Here is a 17,633-nt window from a genome sequence, read left to right on the forward strand (position 1 = left end):
CCCCATGCTAACGCTCCACACCCAGCAGCCATGAGTCAGGGGTTGGTCCCCTCCAGGTGAGGAGCCAGAGACAAGTGACCAGCAAGCGCCCTAGGCCCCATGCTAACGGCCACGCTTACCCAGGCACACACGCCTCACCCACACTCCCCAAACCCAAAGCGCTCGAAAAGCCAAGGCTTGTTTGTAAACTTGGGACCAAAATTCATTTGGACAAATGAGGCTATTGAGACTGTTTATCCCATTTAGTCTCAATATACATGTGTTTCACAGCAGAAATACTCATGTCTTTGATTATGAAATATAATTACCTTTCTGAAATGAAAAGCAATCTGAATCTCCAAATGGAACTAGCCCCAAGAGTTTCAGATAAGGTATCGTGGGCCTATAGTGACTCTGGGTAGACTAGATATTCCCACTTGACAGGTGATGAAATTGGGGCACAGTGATTGAGCACGTGGCCTGAGGTCATACGGCTAGTAAATGATAATGCCTGATTGACACCCAGGAAGTTTCTTGATGTAAAGTCCTAGAATCTCAAGGTCAGGGGTCCAGTATACCCTGGACAAACTATCATGCAGCCTGCTCCTAAACACCCAGATTGACAAGGGCAAAGAATATTGGAGAGAAAGCATTTTGATAAAGCCACTAGCACAGCAAGCGTTCAATGGCAGTTACCTGCCTACACTTCTCAGAGCTCAATCCCCAGGGGGACAGGTCATGCAGTTCCTAAGGCCCAAGGACCTCAGGAGAACAAAGAAGTAGGGGATGCAGGGAATCCAGGGACAGGCAGGCCCAACCTGGGTACCCCCAGCCAGCCCCCAGGCACATGGCGCCTACCCACCGGGGCACAAAAGAGTCAGTTTTCTGCAGTGTGGTGGGGTCCAGCTCAAAGAGCGAGGCAATGTCGTTGCCATGAGGCACAGCCACGAGGCGGTACTTGATCTTCTCCCCAGCGTTCCGGCGACCTGCACGACCCTGCACACCCTGGGGTGAAGATCCCAGCTCAGGCAGGAGTTCCTCCCTCCTCTTGGGCCCCCTAAAACCACCAAGATCCTACCCGAGAGGCCTTCTCTCTCTAATCCACCTCCCAGGGTCTCATGGCCTCCCCTGCCCCGCCCACCCAGAGAGTGATGCACAAGGTTAGTCACTGTTCCCCTGGCCCTAGAGCCCTGCTTTGGTCCTCACCACTCCTGCTGCCTTGGGATCAGAGGCATCGCCCTTGTAGCTGGGGTTCTCCTAGACAAAGATACAAGATGGGGGAGAGCTATTGAATACCAAGCTATACTCACATGACTCCTACCCCAAAATAAAGTCTACATACAGCCCTAGGTTGGGGCAGGCAGCCCCCACCCTCCCAGTGGCCACCCCAGCCCCAAAATCCATGTGACTCCTGGAGGAGCCACCAATGAGAGCCCCCAGATCCTACCCTTCATGGTCCCTCTCCAGACCACAGATGAACACACACACACACACACACACACACACACACACACACAGAGGAATATCCCAATACACACAAGCCTGTGCATTATGGACACACATGGATATTGAATGTAAGTTCCATTCTGGGAATTTTGCTCACTGCTATCTCCCAGTGCCTAGAATAGCTCCTGGCAAACAGTATCGGCATAATATTTATTAGGCTTATTTACAGTTGTGCATTCATTTGATAATATGTTAAATAAATGTATGAGTACAAGTAAGCCGGATTCCACAGACACATCTATGTGTGTAGACGGGCACCAGGCACACACGCTTGTGCATGCCCCTAAGCACACATAGCCTGAGCTCCCAGGATGCCTTTCGTCTCCCCACTCACCTCAGCAGCCAAGTAGTTGCCCGTGGCCAGGTGCTTGAAGCGGTACAGGCCATTCCAGTGGCCAGCTCCTCCACGACAGGGGTCATGGTGGACCACCTGGGGGGTGCAGGGGTGAGGCAGGGGTGAGGTTATTCAGGGAGGAGAAGTTCAAAGGGGGAAGCATGGCAAGGAGGGGCACTGGAGGCCTAGAGAGCTCTGGGTAGGTGTCTCCTGGACCTCTCCTGGCCTCTTGACTCTGGGGGTGCTCAGAGTAGAGGCAGGGTTGACCTCCCACCCCCCAGGGTGATGGGGGAAGAGGGAGGGGTGGAGCCCAGAGCTGGAGAGAAGGGCTGGGTCCCAGGCACCAAAAGCAGGAATCTGACCTCCACCTCCCAGAGGGCGTTGGAGCTGGTGGCCGAGGTGGCAGACTGGCGCAGTGTAGTACGCAGGAACACCTGCAGCTTGCCCTTGTACTCATCACAAGTCAGGAACTTCTCCTGCTCCGCATGGAACAGCCGCACCACGTCTCCCTGCAGGCAGCGGGTGTAGGCTCAGAATGGATAAGGACCCTCCCAGGGGCCAACACCTCATGCCTCAGATGCAGGTGCGGCTGGCTGGACCCCACTTGCTCCTTCCAGAGCCAGCAAGCAGAGGGTGAGATGCACGCTGAACCCCACCAGAGGGCGGCCAGGACCCTCAGCTAGGCACTGCCCATAGCCCTCAGCTTAGACCCCAAATTCGGAAGCTCCAGACAGCTGGGGCGGGACATGCTCTTACCCAGAGTCTTCCCCAGCCTTTCATGTTCGAACCTGCCCTTGATCATCCCCCTCCCCAATCTGTACCTCTAGAAACCCTGCCTGACCTCTAAAGGCCAATCTCAAGTCACCGCCTCCATGAAGGCAGGAGGGATCTCCCCAAGCCCATGGTTACACCCCTCTTGGGCCCTTTCTGCCCAAGTATTGATACATCATGCTCATTCCTTTTGCTCCCTGCTGGCCTGGAGCAGCTGGAGTGCAGGGACCATGGCCTGTTCATCTCTGTAGCTCTGGACACTGAGACCAAGTTTGGATCCCGGCCCTGTTCTTATAAGCTGTGTGACATTGTATAAGTCCCTTAACATCTCTGGGCCTCAGTTTCCGCCTCTGTAAATGGAACATTGACCTCGCAGAAATTGTGAGGACTGTAATTTGTATAAAGAAGTAACACTACGCTCTTACCATGTGCCAGCTACTGTGCAAGCCCTTTACATGAACTTCCTCACCTAATCTTCACACTAACCCTCTGGATACATATATCATTATCTCCATTTTAAAGGTGGAGAAACTGAGGCACAGAGAAGGTAAAGTGTCCTGCCGAAGGTCATGTAGCTAGGGACAAATGGGACATGAATCCATACCGCAGCTCCAGAGCCCACACCCTCACCTCCCCACTACACTTCCTCCCATAGCGAACCACTCAGCAGGCTCTCAGGGCACGGCTGCCGCTCCTATCATTGTTACTGACAGCATTATCTGTTTCTCCTGCACTGCGCTGGACACAAAGTACTCAGCCGACGTCTATAGAGGGAATGCGTTGAGTGGATGAATGAAGAGATGAACACACGTACACAGATTGGGTCAGTTACTATAGCAGAACCTGGTGACTTCTGTACCCAGGTAGTGCAGGGTGACACCAAACAAAGGATGGGCTTGGTTAGCTCAAGTCTCTCTTCCAAGTTGCCTGGAATCTAACATTGGAGCCATGATAGAGTCACCAAAACCACTCTGGGCAGCACCTCAGGGTTTGGCCCAGTGATGCTTCCTTTTCTAAGTGCTACACAAAACTGGAGCTGGAATGTATAATGAGGGAAGGATTCCAAGAGGACGTGGCACGTGGACTGGGCCTTGACTGACGTGCGGATGATGTGCAGGCTTAAGGGAGGGAGAGAAAGGCACAGAGCACGGATAGATGGGAAACAGTCTGGGAGATGGGAGGGAGGAGGACGAGGGATTGAGGAAGCCTGAGGGGGACAGGAAAGTCTGACAGAGCAGCCTGGCTGGGGGAGAAGGGCAAAGGGAACACTACAGGTTTCTGTGTAGTAAACATAGGGCGGCCTCCTTAGGTAGCTGTTCGTGAGCCTGTCACCTGTCCCTTTAACAGGTATCACCGCTAATTCCCCTAGTTGAGGAGTCCCACCCTCACTGCTTCCCCCAAATCTGCCCCTCAAATCTTCCCCTGCACTTACCGCCTGCACCCCAACCGGCTAGTTTCATCCCCTATAAGCCCCCTTGAGGAACCTCTGAATCCTCTCTCCCCCTACGTCTGGTTTTCAGGGTTTCTCTGACGACCTCTTCCAGTCCTCCTTCCACCCTCTGCTCTGGTCCCTCCGAAAGTCTTTACTGCGATGTTTTCCAGCAGTACTTTCTCCTCCGCAGGCTCATCCCTCCCCACCTGTCAACCCCTCATGTTCTAGCGTCCACACTGGCAGGTCTAGAACCAGGACACAGGCCCTGACTCAGTCGCTTCATGTCCTTGTCCAAGAGGGCACAGGGCAAAGAGTAGGGGGCCTGGTCGGGATCCAGCGAGCTGGTGTGGGGAAGGGGACAGGGTGTTCAAAAGATCTGGGCCCACCCCAAGGTGGGAGGATGGGGACCCTAGTCCACTGACACCCCCTTAGCAAGTGAACAAACTGAGAACAGCCAGAACTTGGAGAGGGAGATTATGAGGCCAGAAACAAGAGAAGGGGAGGTCAAGTTGGGGCTGGTGGGTGGGCCCCTGTGGGGGCGGAGAGAGCCAGAGCAGGGGGTGCATGGAGGGAAGGGCCAGATGGCGAGCAGAGCTGGGTACAGGGCAGGAATGGTAAGGCAGTGGCGGGGCAGGGGTTGAAGGGTGCTCCATGACCTTACCCCTTTCAACACCTCATCCATGTGGTCTCGAAACTGCATGAAGAGGTTGATCTTCCAGCTGGTGTTGCAGTTCACGGAGTTGACCTGGGGAAGGGCGGAGAGACCCATGATGCCAGGCAGACCCAAACCATTGAGGAGCGAGGCATCACTGAAGTCCTAGAGAGGGGCAAGGAGAGGACTAGCCCAGCCCCCACAAGAGCCCAGGAGGAGGTGTCTTCTCCCAGCCAGAGCCCTCAGAATTCAGCCCAAGTGCCCTGGGGCTGCCAACCTGTGGGGTAGAGAATGGGGGCAATGTTGGGAGATGGGTGGGAGAGCGGTGAGCCCCGACTTAACCAGTGGGCCAGAAGGGACTGGAGGAAGAGACCCTGGTGGGGAGGGGTGGGTCCATACCCTCAGGACTGTGGGTCACCTCTCCCCTGAAGGGTTGGCCCCACCACCCCACTCACCTCCTTGCAGCCAGCATTGTCACTGAGCTCATAATTACTGGCATGCAGAGGCTGCCCAGCATTGACGGGATTCAGGATCACCTTGTCCCCCACGACCACCTATGGGGACAAGCCGGCAGAGTAAGGGTGAGAAAGGCCAAAGACCCAGGCCTCTCTCTGGTCTCAGTCTGCTCCTCTAAAAAGTGGACATGACCTGATTCAATGCCCACATCAAAGAGCATCTAGAAGCAACTCTGGAGCTGTGGCCTTCACCTCCCACCGAGGCCCTCCAGCCCGGCCCTGTCCTCACATTGTCCCCATTGCTCCGCAGCTTCCAGAAGGGCTGGATGAAGAGCCAGGAGCCCTCATTGCCCGTGGCATCCAGCGTCACCCGCATGGCATTCTTCTCCAGCAGGGCCGGCAGCCGCTTGTTCACTGTCAGGTACTTGTTGCTTTTCATGTGCAGGAGCTGGGGGTGAGGTGAGGAACCCCAGGAGGCCAGCCCATCAGAGAGGGGGTTACTGGGGGGGGCCTACTGGACCCTTGGTCACAGCTGGCTGTACACACTGCCAGACACACAGACTCAAACACACAGACTGAGACACACACAACCATACACACAAACACGCCGAGTTGGGCACCCAGGTGATCACATAAAACGATGTTCTAAATACCTTATAGGTATTATTTCATGCCAAGAGGGAACTACTATCATTGGCCTGATCTTACAGATGGGAACATGGAGGCACCAGGAAGTTAGGTAACTTGCCTAAGTCACAGGGACAAGATTTGAACCTAGACCACGTGGATCCAGAATCGGTGCTGGTAACCACCATGCTGAACACACGCCCTTGGACACAGCTACTCAGGCCATATACAGAAACAGATATGCAGTCCCAGAGGCAGTCCCAGAGCCTCCCACTGGGGACAAACCCACAGAGGGCATGTCAGCTGGCACTCCTTACCCAACAGCAGCCCAGGCCTCCTCAGGGGGAGATGCAGGGTGGGGGTCTCACCTGGATCACACTGCCATACTTCACAACGTCCCCATGCACCTTCTTGTTCTCCGTGTCGTTCTGCTTCTGCTCCATTTGGGCTGCATGCTGTACAGGTACATGTTAGGTGGAGGAGCCCACTCCTGGAGGAGCGTGTTCCCCCACACACATGCACGTGCATGCACACACACACAGTTTCTGGCACTGCACCCAGAGTGACTCTCAGAGGCCATCTGACCCGTTCTCTCCCATTACTGAGAGGGACTGAGGCTCCAAGTGTGGAAGGGCAGCCTGAGGTGATACATCCTGCAGCTCAAGGAACCAAATCCCTCAACGCTGCCTACCACTAGTGTGTCTCCACTCCATCACCTCCCTCTGGAGGGGGCATGCCAGCCAGGCCTTGAGTCCCCTATGACCTCAGACAGCCCAGCAGACACCTAAGCTGTGCCTCACTACCCCCGCCTCACCAGATTCCTAACGCCCCAACAAGGGACCCCTGCCCCAGCCCAATGGCTGACAGGCATGCTTGGTGCCACTCCCTCCTCCTCTACCCCATTCCTCCACCCTCCCTCCGAAAACTGTGTGTGTTCCCAGCTCACTGTCTCCAGGGAGCCTTCCCTGATTGGCCACATTCAATTCTGATGGATGCAGCTCTGGAGGCCTTGAGGATCTGGTTTGCACTCCATTAAGGACACCTTTTTTGGCACTTATGTCACATTAGACTGAAAGCTACCCCAGCTGGGGACAGGCTCTATCTCCTCCATCAGACAGGGGGAGTTCCTGGAGTCAGGGGCTCCAGACTGGCACTTCCTGAGAGCACTGGTCCCTCTGCTTTCTTTTCGGTCCCATTAAAGGGGCCTCAAGACTGAGGCCAGCGTGAAGGTGGCTGTAGGGGAGCTTTGCTGTGTACCAGTGACTTTCCGCAGACCCACAGTACATAGCTGTGTGACTACATGTAGTTCTGAGCAGTGTCTGTGCACATATGAGGGCCCTGTGCCCAGACCAGATTCCCAGTTCAGCCTCAGCCTGTGTCAGTAGCAGCAGGAAGCCTGTGACAGTCCCAGCCCAGGGAAAGGGATGGGGTTCTTCGTCACAGAGCTTAGGCAGCCCACCCCCCAGCCCCCTCTCTCCAGCCTAGTTCACAGCTGTGGGGCAGGCCCACCATTCCCCCATTTCACACTCACTCCTCAGGGCAAGGAACACAGGAGGTGGGGGGCATCAGGGCCAAGAGAGTCTCAGAAGTAGTGTGCAAAGTGCTAACACACCAAAGCCTCTCACTCTCCTCTCCATGGGGCCTGGGCCTGGGGCCCTGAGCTCTGTCCAGAGAGGACTGCCCAGGATTTGAACTGGGCCACTGACCCGAAGGCCCATGAGCAACCACCAGGCCCTCACACCTTACACCACCCATCTGTCCAAGGAATCCAAGGTGAGTCAGAGACCCAGGGACCATCTAGGCCCTACTGCAAACTTAGAGGATAACCACAGAAAGCTCAGTCCCCTCTATAGGTCCCAGGCTCCAATTCTGTAAAACAAAGGGGAGACATTAAGACTAGTTCTCAAATCATGTTCCCTGGAGCCACTGCACAGCTATACAGGTTGTTCACTGCACCACGGTGTCTAGCTGAAGGGTTGGGTGGGAGCTGAACCCTGTCCACCTTCCACTCACTGAGCCACGTGCCCTGGCATAGGGCTGTGCCAGCCTGGAGGAAGGGGCACCTTCTTCTAAGTGGCACAAAGGGTCATATAGAGACGAGTGGATCACTGGGAGGACACTCTACTCCTTCCACCTCACTCACAGCAGTGCACACCAATCTTGCACTTTGGGGTTTTAAAAACCAGCTCCGCCACAGGGCCCCCGTCAGCTCTGGCAAGCAGTGGCCCTGGGTGCGTGCTCAGGTTCCTAATGCATACACACACACAGCGCACCCCTGCGCACACACACCTGCAACTTCTGCAGCAGCACCACATCGGCAATCTTCTCCTTGTCCTGCTTGGTCTGTTTGGCCTTCCAGTACTGCTTCTGGGCCGAGTAGCGGTTCATGGGGCACACCTTGAAGAGGCAGTCTGTGGTAGGGTGGGCGAAGCAGGGAGACTGGTTCACATAAGGCTCAGGGCCCTCCATGGAGAAAACCCCAGCCTGCAGCCCTGCCCTCAAATCCCACCTCAGCTCCCCACGTAAAGAGGTAGTGGTTGGAAGAACACTGAAGAACTAAGAGCATCCTAGACTAAGAAGAATGGAGAGTCCCGATAGGAAGTTTGAGAACAGGATCTCACTTGTGAGGTGGATACATGCTCTCTGCCCCATGGGAGATTAATCTGAGATTCTTGGGCCCTCACCCTTTGCCTTGTTAGTGCCCAGCTTTTGTGGACATTGGCAGCTGTCAGCTCACACCTGCATCCTTCTCTGGCCAACTGCCACAGATACCTGAGAAGTTACATCCCCCTCCCAAAGAGCAGACCCATCCAGTGGCTGGCGCAGGCAGGTAACAGCCTGGCCTCTGGGAGACTGTCTGTGTGCCGGTCATTCCCCAGCTCCTGGTGGGATCAAGCTAAGGCTTCTCTTCCCCTGAAACTACATCTTTGTCTGCTCTTCCTTGCCCTGTGTGAGCAAGGCTCCCTCACTCTCCTCCTGAGAACTTGGCTCAATAATTCTCCCACCTTAGGGAACTCAACCTAAGGCAGGGCCAAACAAAATTCCAGAAACAAATTCACTATTACAATTTTTATTTTGGAAAGCACACAAAATACTAATGATTGTCATAAGCCCAAACTCCAGAAGGGTGTAAGATTTTTCTGCTTATCAAAAGGATGCATGAGTTGGAAAATCCTATTCTACAGTGTGGCGGGAGGAGATCTTGGATTCTGGGTCATGGTGAAATGCTGACACAGGAGACTAGGTCTATTTGACAAGAGCTGCGCTGTGAGGCAGTGAGTGCCCTGTCAGAGAAGGGAATCACACCCTGGGCAAGGGCGTGGGCTTATGGCCTCTAAGACGCCTCTCACGCTGCAGGGCTGTGCCTCCAGAACTGCACATTGCTCCAGTAGCATGGAATGCAGGAAAAAGATAAAGTGCTGGGGGACCTAGAAAGGGACCACTGGGGGAGCAGATCACAGAGACGGGGAGCCCCCTCCTTCAGCCCCTCTCATCTACCCTCTAGAAGGAAGGCTATATGTCCCTGCTCTGGTAAAAGCTGGCATACAGCCCCTGGGAACTAAAAGTGAAACTGTATTTTCCATCTAGCCAGCGAGCAGGCAGAGGCCCCCTGGTGCCCTCAGGAGGAGAAAAGAAGTGTGAGTCAAAGTTCAGAGAAGACAGAACTTCCTTGAGGGAGGTGGTAAATGGCAATTCCAAGAGCAGACAGAGCCACCAAGGGCTGCCTTGCCCAGCCCACCTTAGCACCACCAGCATGAATGGTCACCACTTCCAGAAACATGCACTCAGTTTTTTGGAGAGAGTATGCCTTCGTGGCGTTCTGCTCAGCTGGAGTGTCACCCCCTCCAGGAAGTCCTCCTGCTTTTTCAGGTCGAGTTGGAGCTCCCAGGGCTTCCCCAGTCACTATATCAATCTCTCTGCCTTGCTAGAGGCCACTGGCTCCCAGCAGGAGTCAGGGGAGTAGGGCCACACACCAGGGGGTGTTTTGAAAATGGGGGGAGCAATTTTGATTATCCAGCGATTGAAGTCACACCTGGCATTTAGTGGGCAGGACATCTGCACCATGAAGACTGTCCAGTGAGACACCTGCTTCGAATGTTCTGCTGCACACTTGCATGTGGACAGCTGCAGGCAGTGCTCTGGGCCCAGAGTGGCATACAGAAACACAAAGCAGTTTTTGTATGGTTTTAGCAAACATTGAATTTTCCAGGAAAGCAACTCAGATATAAACGGAGGGAAGACTGTCCTTTGTATTGTTCAAACTCTATCAGGAGATTGTTGGTGTTTCAGAAAATGCATCGCTTATAGCTACGCCAAGAGCCAAATGCCTATATTTGTGACCGCTGTATTCATGATTCAGAAGCAAGCTCTGACTGCTTCCTTGGATCTTCTAACTGTGCCCAACATTTACTTCTATAATATACATTATCTATTATACATTTTAATTAATTTACTTATTTATGTGTTTCTATGTTTATATAGATTGTGTTATATACTGCTTTCATTGCTCTTTTTTGTCACCCTTAGAGCATTATATTGGCCTGATACTTCCCCCCAGCTCCAGGCTCACTCAGACCCCGGACCCATCCCCCTCTTATGTTACATAATACGGATATGGATAGATTGTATTATTTTTTAATTCCACTTAAACGGGGGTCTGGGTCTGACAGGCTGATCTGCTTATTTTTGCCTACCTCACCAAGCTCCACGAGGCAGGCAGGGCTGAGTGGAACTCATCACTGTGTCCCCAGCCCCTAGACCAGGGCTCAGGAAATGTCTGCCAGATGAACACATGAATCTAGAAACAACTCCCTCATGTGTAATGGGGGCGGAGTTGGGGGTGGGGGGGCTTGAGTTTAGCCTTGAAGGGAAGAAAATAATGAGGCATTGCAAGTGGAGGGCAAGGCAAGTGAAATGTAGAAGTGGCAGTCAGACACCAAACAGTCACACATCAGGCCTGGCAAGCTGAGATGGGAGAGGGAGATTGGGGCCCTGAGCCTGGAGCCTGGAGCCCCGGGAGGCCAGCGAGGCCAGCAGCCCAGGCCTTGGCCATCTGAGCTCCTTGGTCTCCCACAGCCCACCTCCCTCCACTCCCAATCCAGACAGGAGAAAAGGAGGAAAGACAGAGATGCTGCCCCAGGGTCACCCTACAGCAGTTTCTCAAGCTCTTCTGACCTAACTCACTTAGGAAATACATATTCAGATCATCATTTCATGAAATCACATGAGACTTCTGTCCCTGGTAAGCAGGGCAGGCTCTGGGTCTGACAGGGCTGAGAGCTGCGGTTATACTCCATTCTGGATCAGCTAAACCAGAACACGACTCCACAACCAGATTTTTCAAACGGATGTTATTTTAAGACTTCTTAAAGAACTGATGAGACAGCAAAGAATCATCTGGTCATAACAGAAGATCGAAAGGAAAACCAGGTAGATACAGAACACTCAAGCTACTTTCACCCTGAGGTTATTTGCTGATTCCAGAAGACACGAACTTTTATCAGGGGCAGCTTCACCAGGTGAAGAGGCAGAAATCCCAGCCCAGGCCCATGGAAGGTGGAAGTAGCAGGAGACCCCTCCCCTCAGGGATACGCCCCTGGCGAAGGCTAAAACCAGAGTAGAACAGCTCCTTCCAGGAGCTACAGCCCCGTTGGAATCCCCTGGGTAGTGCAAAAACCCCAGACTTGAGCTTGGCTTCGGATGGTCTTGGACAGGTGGTGTCCCCAGGAGTCTGGGAGCACACCCTTTCTTGAGGAAAGTACTTTTCCCCTACTCCATAACCATTCATACCAAATTTTTCAAATGCAATAACCAGAATATAGTCAAAGATAACCAGGAACTCGGGAACTAGACACCACAAGCAAGAACAAACCCACAAAACAGACACCAGAAACAGACGTGAAAGACTTCAGATACAGACATCATTTGTAAACCAGAAATGCCTACTCTGCCTTAAATCAATAAAAGAAACACTTGAGGATCTCTGCAGAGAACAGGAAACTATAAAAAGTGACACAGCAGACTGAAAAAGAACCAGATGGGATTTCTAGAAATAAAAAGCTTCAATAACCAAATTTAAAACTCATTGAATATATTTAACAGAAGAATAGAGAGAGCTGAAGAAAAAAATAAAATAATAACAACCCTTACTATGGCTGACGCATTCTAATTCTATTCTGTCCAATTCTTAAAAAGATGGTCGCGCCCCATTAAAGGGAATTTAAAGCCCACTAGTAGGTCAGAGCTTGTGTCTGAGTAAAACGCCTTGTGCTGGGGCATCTCTGGAGAGAGAGGAAGCCAGAAGTGATCCCTCCTGCTCCTGACTCCTCAATAGATTTCTTGGAAACTTACTACCTTGACAAATTCATCTTTTTCTCTCACTAAGAACCTTCCTTAGAGCCCTACCCACAATATATGTCAGAAAATGCTTGTTGAATAAATGATCTGAGCCCTCTGAAATGTTTGTGGTCCACCCCATGCACATCTCCATGCTTCTACTGTGCTGTGCTCTCTGCTCAAAGGCAGCCCTATCAGAATCCCAGATGGGGCCAGAACCTTCTTTCTCGCCAAATCGCAGGGCAGAAGGGCAGAGAGGAGGGAGGGTGCAAGGAGAGCCAGAAGACTGAGGCCACACAGGAGCCCCAGCATCGGAAGCCAAGAGAAAAGCGTAGGTCCAGTCCAAGGGAGTTTCCTACAGTAAGGACTGTGCATGCTGGGGGCACATGTCTGTCAGGGGGCATAGGGCTTGTGAGGCTGCAGACAAGAGGATCTTCATCTAATAAAGTCAACTGACATTCCCTGAAAGTGACTAAGGTGTATAACACTCCAAAAGCCACTGCTACTGCACAGAATCATCTGGGGAAAACTCCGGGTCCCACATATATCTTGGCAGGTCTGGGGTAGAGCCTGGGAATATGCATTTTAAAGCGGCCAGCAGCAGTTATCGTTACACACACACACACACACACACACACACACAAAATGGTTCTGCTGTTTGTTCAACGAACATTGAAAAGCACTAGTGGAGGGTTCAAGACAAGAACAGGTAATAAAATTATACAGTCACAATAATATATAAATCGTGCAAACATTGGTTTTTGATTTTTTTTCAATATTTAGACTCGTCTATAAAACAAAACACCCAAGACTCTATTGTGGTTACAGAAGAGAATGTAAAGCTTGTTCAGTCTTGATGAGGTAAAATTAAGTGACATGGACGTGGTGGGAGGAAGACACAGAGCAGAGTGCTTGAGGAGTAGACAGAACGAGAAATAACCCGGGTTTATAAAAATCACAAAGGAGAACCCACAACAGCAACAGGATGCTTTTGGGAGGATGTGGGGAGACAAAGTAGAAGAGTGGGCCAAGTGAGCTAAATTCTCCTGGAATAAGCAAAATATTTGGAGACCTGGGAGTAGCTGGCAAAGAAACAATGAAAAAAGTTCAACGTGATTGCTTTCTCTTATTACGTTGCTGGAAGAAGTGCAAAATGGTGCAACCCTAGTGGGGACAATTGGCAGTCTTGCTCAGAATCACAGATGTTCTTGCCCTTTGATTCAGCCATCTCGCCGCTGCTCATTGACTCTAAGAGCACACCTGCATTTGTACAAGGGTCTTTGCCGCAGCACTGGCAGGAATGATAAAGATTAGAAACAGCCCAAGTGTCCATCAGAGGGGACTAGTTAAATAATAAAATAGAGCCACATAATGGAATAGTCTGTAGCTGTAAGAGAGAGATAGAGGTCAGAAATCCAGACACAGGCTACAACACATGTACACCTTGAAGCCATCATGCTACCTGAAATAAGCCAGTCACAAAAGAACAAATACTGTATGATTCCACTCACATGAAGTACTGAGAATAGTCAAATTCATAGACACGGAAAGTAGAATGGCGGTTGCCAGGGGTGGGGGTGGGGAAAGCGGATGGGGAGTTATTTAATGGGTGTAGGTTTCAGTTTCACAAGAAGAAAATAGTTCTATAGGTGGATGGTGGTGATGGCTGCACAACAGTGAGAATGTGCTTAATGCCACTGAACTGTACACTTAAAATGGTTAAGATGGCAAATTTATGTTATGAATATTTACCACAATTTTAAAATATTTTTTAAATGCTTAAAACTATGCAATTGATAGGAACACTATTTCCACATTTGTCTAGGATATGGAACAAAAATGAGTTTTAAATGAAAAAAGAGTTCAAGATTTCTATATGGTAACATGGAAAGATCTCCAGTAGGATATACCCATAGTAAGATTTATAAAGTAAAAAACAGCGAAGAATAGAATAGTGTACATAGATTGCTACCTTTGAGTAAGAAAAGAGGGGAAATCAGAATCTATGTTTGTATTTGCATTAAGGACTACTGGAGGATGCATTAGAAACTAAAGAATGTGGTACCTGAATGTGGTTACCTGCAATCATGGAGGGGGAGGGACAGAGCAGGTAGGAGCAGACTCTTGATGTATATTTGCACTGTTTTGAGGTTTTAACCATAAGAATAAATTACCTAGTCAGATTTTACTAATATGGTTATCCCTGGAAAAGGGAACAGTTGGTGAGTGAGGGTGAGGTGGGGGGCACCATTGCTTTCATCTTCATCCTAGAGCATGTCTTTGTATTACTTTTATTTATTTATTTTTCCCTCTTTAATATGCCCCACCCCAACACACACACACACACTTCCACACCTGACCTACGGATGTTGCCAGGACCTTCTGCATGTAAAGCAGACGTGCTAACCACTACACTATGGAGCCACCCCCTTGTATTACTTTCACAAAAAGGAAAAAGAAAGGATTAAGAACAAAATTGTAAGTGGCCAATAAACATGAAAAGATGCCCTATTTCACTAGTAGTCAGAGGAATGCAAATTAAAACCTCAGTGAGATGCCATTTCACACCCAGCAGGCTGGAAGAAATCTAAGTGGGACAAAACCAAGTGCAGCAAGGATAGGGGTGGAGCAATGGGGGCAGCACCCCCAGTCTGTCGGGGCGAGCAGCCACAGCCCCCATGGAAGGCAGCAGGGCCATTCCTTGAAAAGTAGAAGGGCTTCCTCCCACCCTGGAACGTCCCCCGCATCTCTCAGAACACACCCAAGAGACCCCTGCACACGAGCCAAAGAGATGTAGTGCATATATATAACAGAGGGCTCACTGCAACATCAGTGGCAATTTCCAAAACTGAAAATGAGCTACATGGCCATCCATAGGAGAACCGATACACGGATTGCATTTTATTCACAGATGAACTAGAGCCACAAGTGTCAACACAGATAAATCTCAAAAACAGTGCATAATGAAAAGGTGCAGAGGGACGTATACAGAAGGGTACCTTTAATATATGGAGGTGTAAAATAGAAAACAATCTCCCACATCATTCACAAATATATCCTTATGGATTAATAGCAAAAGCATAAAAACAGGCCGCTGAATGACACACACCAGTTTCTGAAAGTGTTTGCCTCTGGAGAGAGAGGGAGGGGAAAAGGATGAGGGAAGACACAGCTGTCTTCCGCTAAGGGCATAAGATGCTATCTCTTTAAAAATGCAACGATGTGAAATAAACATGGTAAAAAGGATTTGACGGAGCACAGTAGTGGGTACATAGGTGTGTTATTTTTCTCTTTATTTTTATGTAGAGCTGAAGTATGTCCTGATATACCTTATATTTCACATTAAAATAATGAAAATAACAATAAAATGGACTTGGAAGATGGCATAAGGCCGGGGGAGCACCCAGCCGTGCAAGCACAGGGAGGCCACCTCATCAGTCCCCATCCCAGCACCTGCCCCCACCAGTCTGAGTGGGTAAGCGACTCCTACACATTTTCCTGGGGTCCCTGTGGCTGGGCTGTGAGCTCTGAGCTTCCCTGAGGTAGAGGGGAAGGTAAGGGTCAGCGATAGCCAAGAACGAAGGAGGAGGAGAAAGAGAAAGGGTTCGTGGGAGGGAACATGACCAGACCCGGGGTCAGCCTGCAGCATAAGATTCAGAGCAGCCGTATCACAAGACCTCTACAGCAAGGCAGAGGTCAGGGAGGCTGGGCTGGCATGGGATGCCCACACACTGGGGCCCAGCAGCCTGGGCCTCCCAGGGCTCTGCACACTTTGGAGAGAATTCTCAGAACATGTTAGGGCTTGGGAAGGCCTCAGAAGATGGCTAGAGCTGAAACCACAAACGAGAGCCACAAACAAGATGGAGGCAGGGTAGGGGCTCCACAGGGCTATGCCAGCCCAGCCTGGGGGTCTCCAGAGTCAGCAGGTGAAGGCAGAGTCGACCCGGAATTGGCAGTGGGCTGAGGGGAAAGAGAGAGAGCCCACAGTTCCGAGCAACAGCTACCCCACCCTAAGATGGTGAGACAGCATTGGGGGGCCTCAGGCCACAGCCATGTCTGACAGCCTCTGGCCTACTTCCAAAATGCCTGCCATGGCTGCATACCCTTGCTGGGACCTCTCCCCAGGCCAGGGTGTTTGCAGGAGAATCAGGGAACAAGGAGAGCCAGGACTCCTAGGTTTGAGACTGAACTTCGGTCTCAAAACTGAAGAGGTTGGAGTCCATCTCTTGTCCCAAGTTCTAACGCTCCAACTTCTACCTGCCAGCCACAAGGCCACACGGAGATCTGGGCCTATCCCAGAAGGCTGGCTCTTCTCAGGTCCAAACAGGGCCACAGAGGGGCCTTATCGCAACACCACCGGCCAGGACCTGGGGCAGACAGGGCAGGAGGAGGCAGGAGGCTGAGTCCCCTCTTCCATCTCACAGAGCTGGCTGGGCCCAGCAAGGCCATGGGAACCACAGGGCAGCTCCCGGATCCTGAGGAAGGCCCTGCTCACAGGCTTTGGGAAAATGGAGGGGAAGAGAAAGGAGGGAGTGGGAAGGAGTGATGGGAAGGAAGAAGGGCAAGAGGTCAAAGGGGCATCTGTTCTGTTAAGTGGTTTTTTTGCTGTCAAAAATTAGCCCGAAACTCTGCCCATTAAAACTCTAGGGCACTCTTCCTCTGCCATACCCACTTCCCTGTCACCACTAGTCACACTACAAAGCTGACTCCCTACACATCAATACACACCCCACACACACACACATACACACTTTCTCCTTTCGGCCCCAGTTCCCTCTCTGCCCTGGCACAGCCCACCCTCTGGACCCTCAGCACTCTCTCCCTTACTAAGTTCTTCCCAAGAATTTACCTAAATCCCTCAGCTAGAGTGAAAATCTGCCCCTTCCATGAGCAACTATAAAGCTCTCCTATTTCTGGCTGCAGGTGAGCCCCAATCCCCCTTTCCTACCACTCATAACCTTCAGAACCCAGAAGCGGACGTGGTCAAAGCTATACCTCCAAACAGAAGGCCTGCACCAGCACCCTGAAACCCCCAGAACCCGGGCCCAGTGCCTTTAAGGCTGGGCTCAACTAGGTGACTCTGGTGGGTCACGTCAACAGGAGCCAGAGCAGCCAGGCCCGAGATAGGCAGCAGGGGCAGGAGGCAGCCTGAAGAGGGGGTTGGTGCATGCGGTCACTCCTCCATGCGTACTGGGCGCCCACTATGTGGCAGGACACTGTAGATAAAACAATGAATAAAACAGAGAGAAATCTCTGCCTTGGCGGAGCTGACATTCTAGCAGGGGAGACAGATAATAAACAAACAATTAAAATACTTCTGGTAAGTCAGGAAGGGAGATTTGCAGGGAGGGGCAATTTTATATTGGGTGGCCAGAGAATGCCTCTGAGGATATGAGACCTGAAGCCACTGAGAGCACAAGCCATGTGGCTGTTTGGGTAAGAACCTTGCAGGCAGACAAAACAAGTGCAAAGGTGGGGATGTGGCTGACACACAGGAGGAACAGCAGGGAGGCTGGTGCAACTGGAAGGAATAAGAGAGGA

The 17,633-nt window shown here is 51.3% G+C and overlaps 1 protein-coding gene across 1 annotated transcript in view; it reads right to left on the minus strand.

Moving 5' to 3' along the window:
* Positions 1-17,633, minus strand: part of ITPR3 (inositol 1,4,5-trisphosphate receptor type 3) — a 64,416-nt gene that overhangs the window by 31,731 nt on the left and 15,052 nt on the right. Inside the window, 9 exon segments of the mRNA XM_039856152.1 lie at positions 731-984; positions 1,186-1,236; positions 1,820-1,915; positions 2,182-2,328; positions 4,684-4,767; positions 5,130-5,228; positions 5,419-5,577; positions 6,125-6,211; positions 8,046-8,167. Of these exon segments, the coding sequence (XP_039712086.1) occupies positions 731-984; positions 1,186-1,236; positions 1,820-1,915; positions 2,182-2,328; positions 4,684-4,767; positions 5,130-5,228; positions 5,419-5,577; positions 6,125-6,211; positions 8,046-8,167 (1,099 nt within the window).

The sequence above is a fragment of the Pteropus medius genome, unplaced genomic scaffold, assembly GCF_902729225.1.
Source record: "Pteropus medius unplaced genomic scaffold, Ma_sr-lr_union100, whole genome shotgun sequence".
Classification (NCBI taxonomy): Eukaryota; Metazoa; Chordata; class Mammalia; order Chiroptera; family Pteropodidae; genus Pteropus; species Pteropus medius.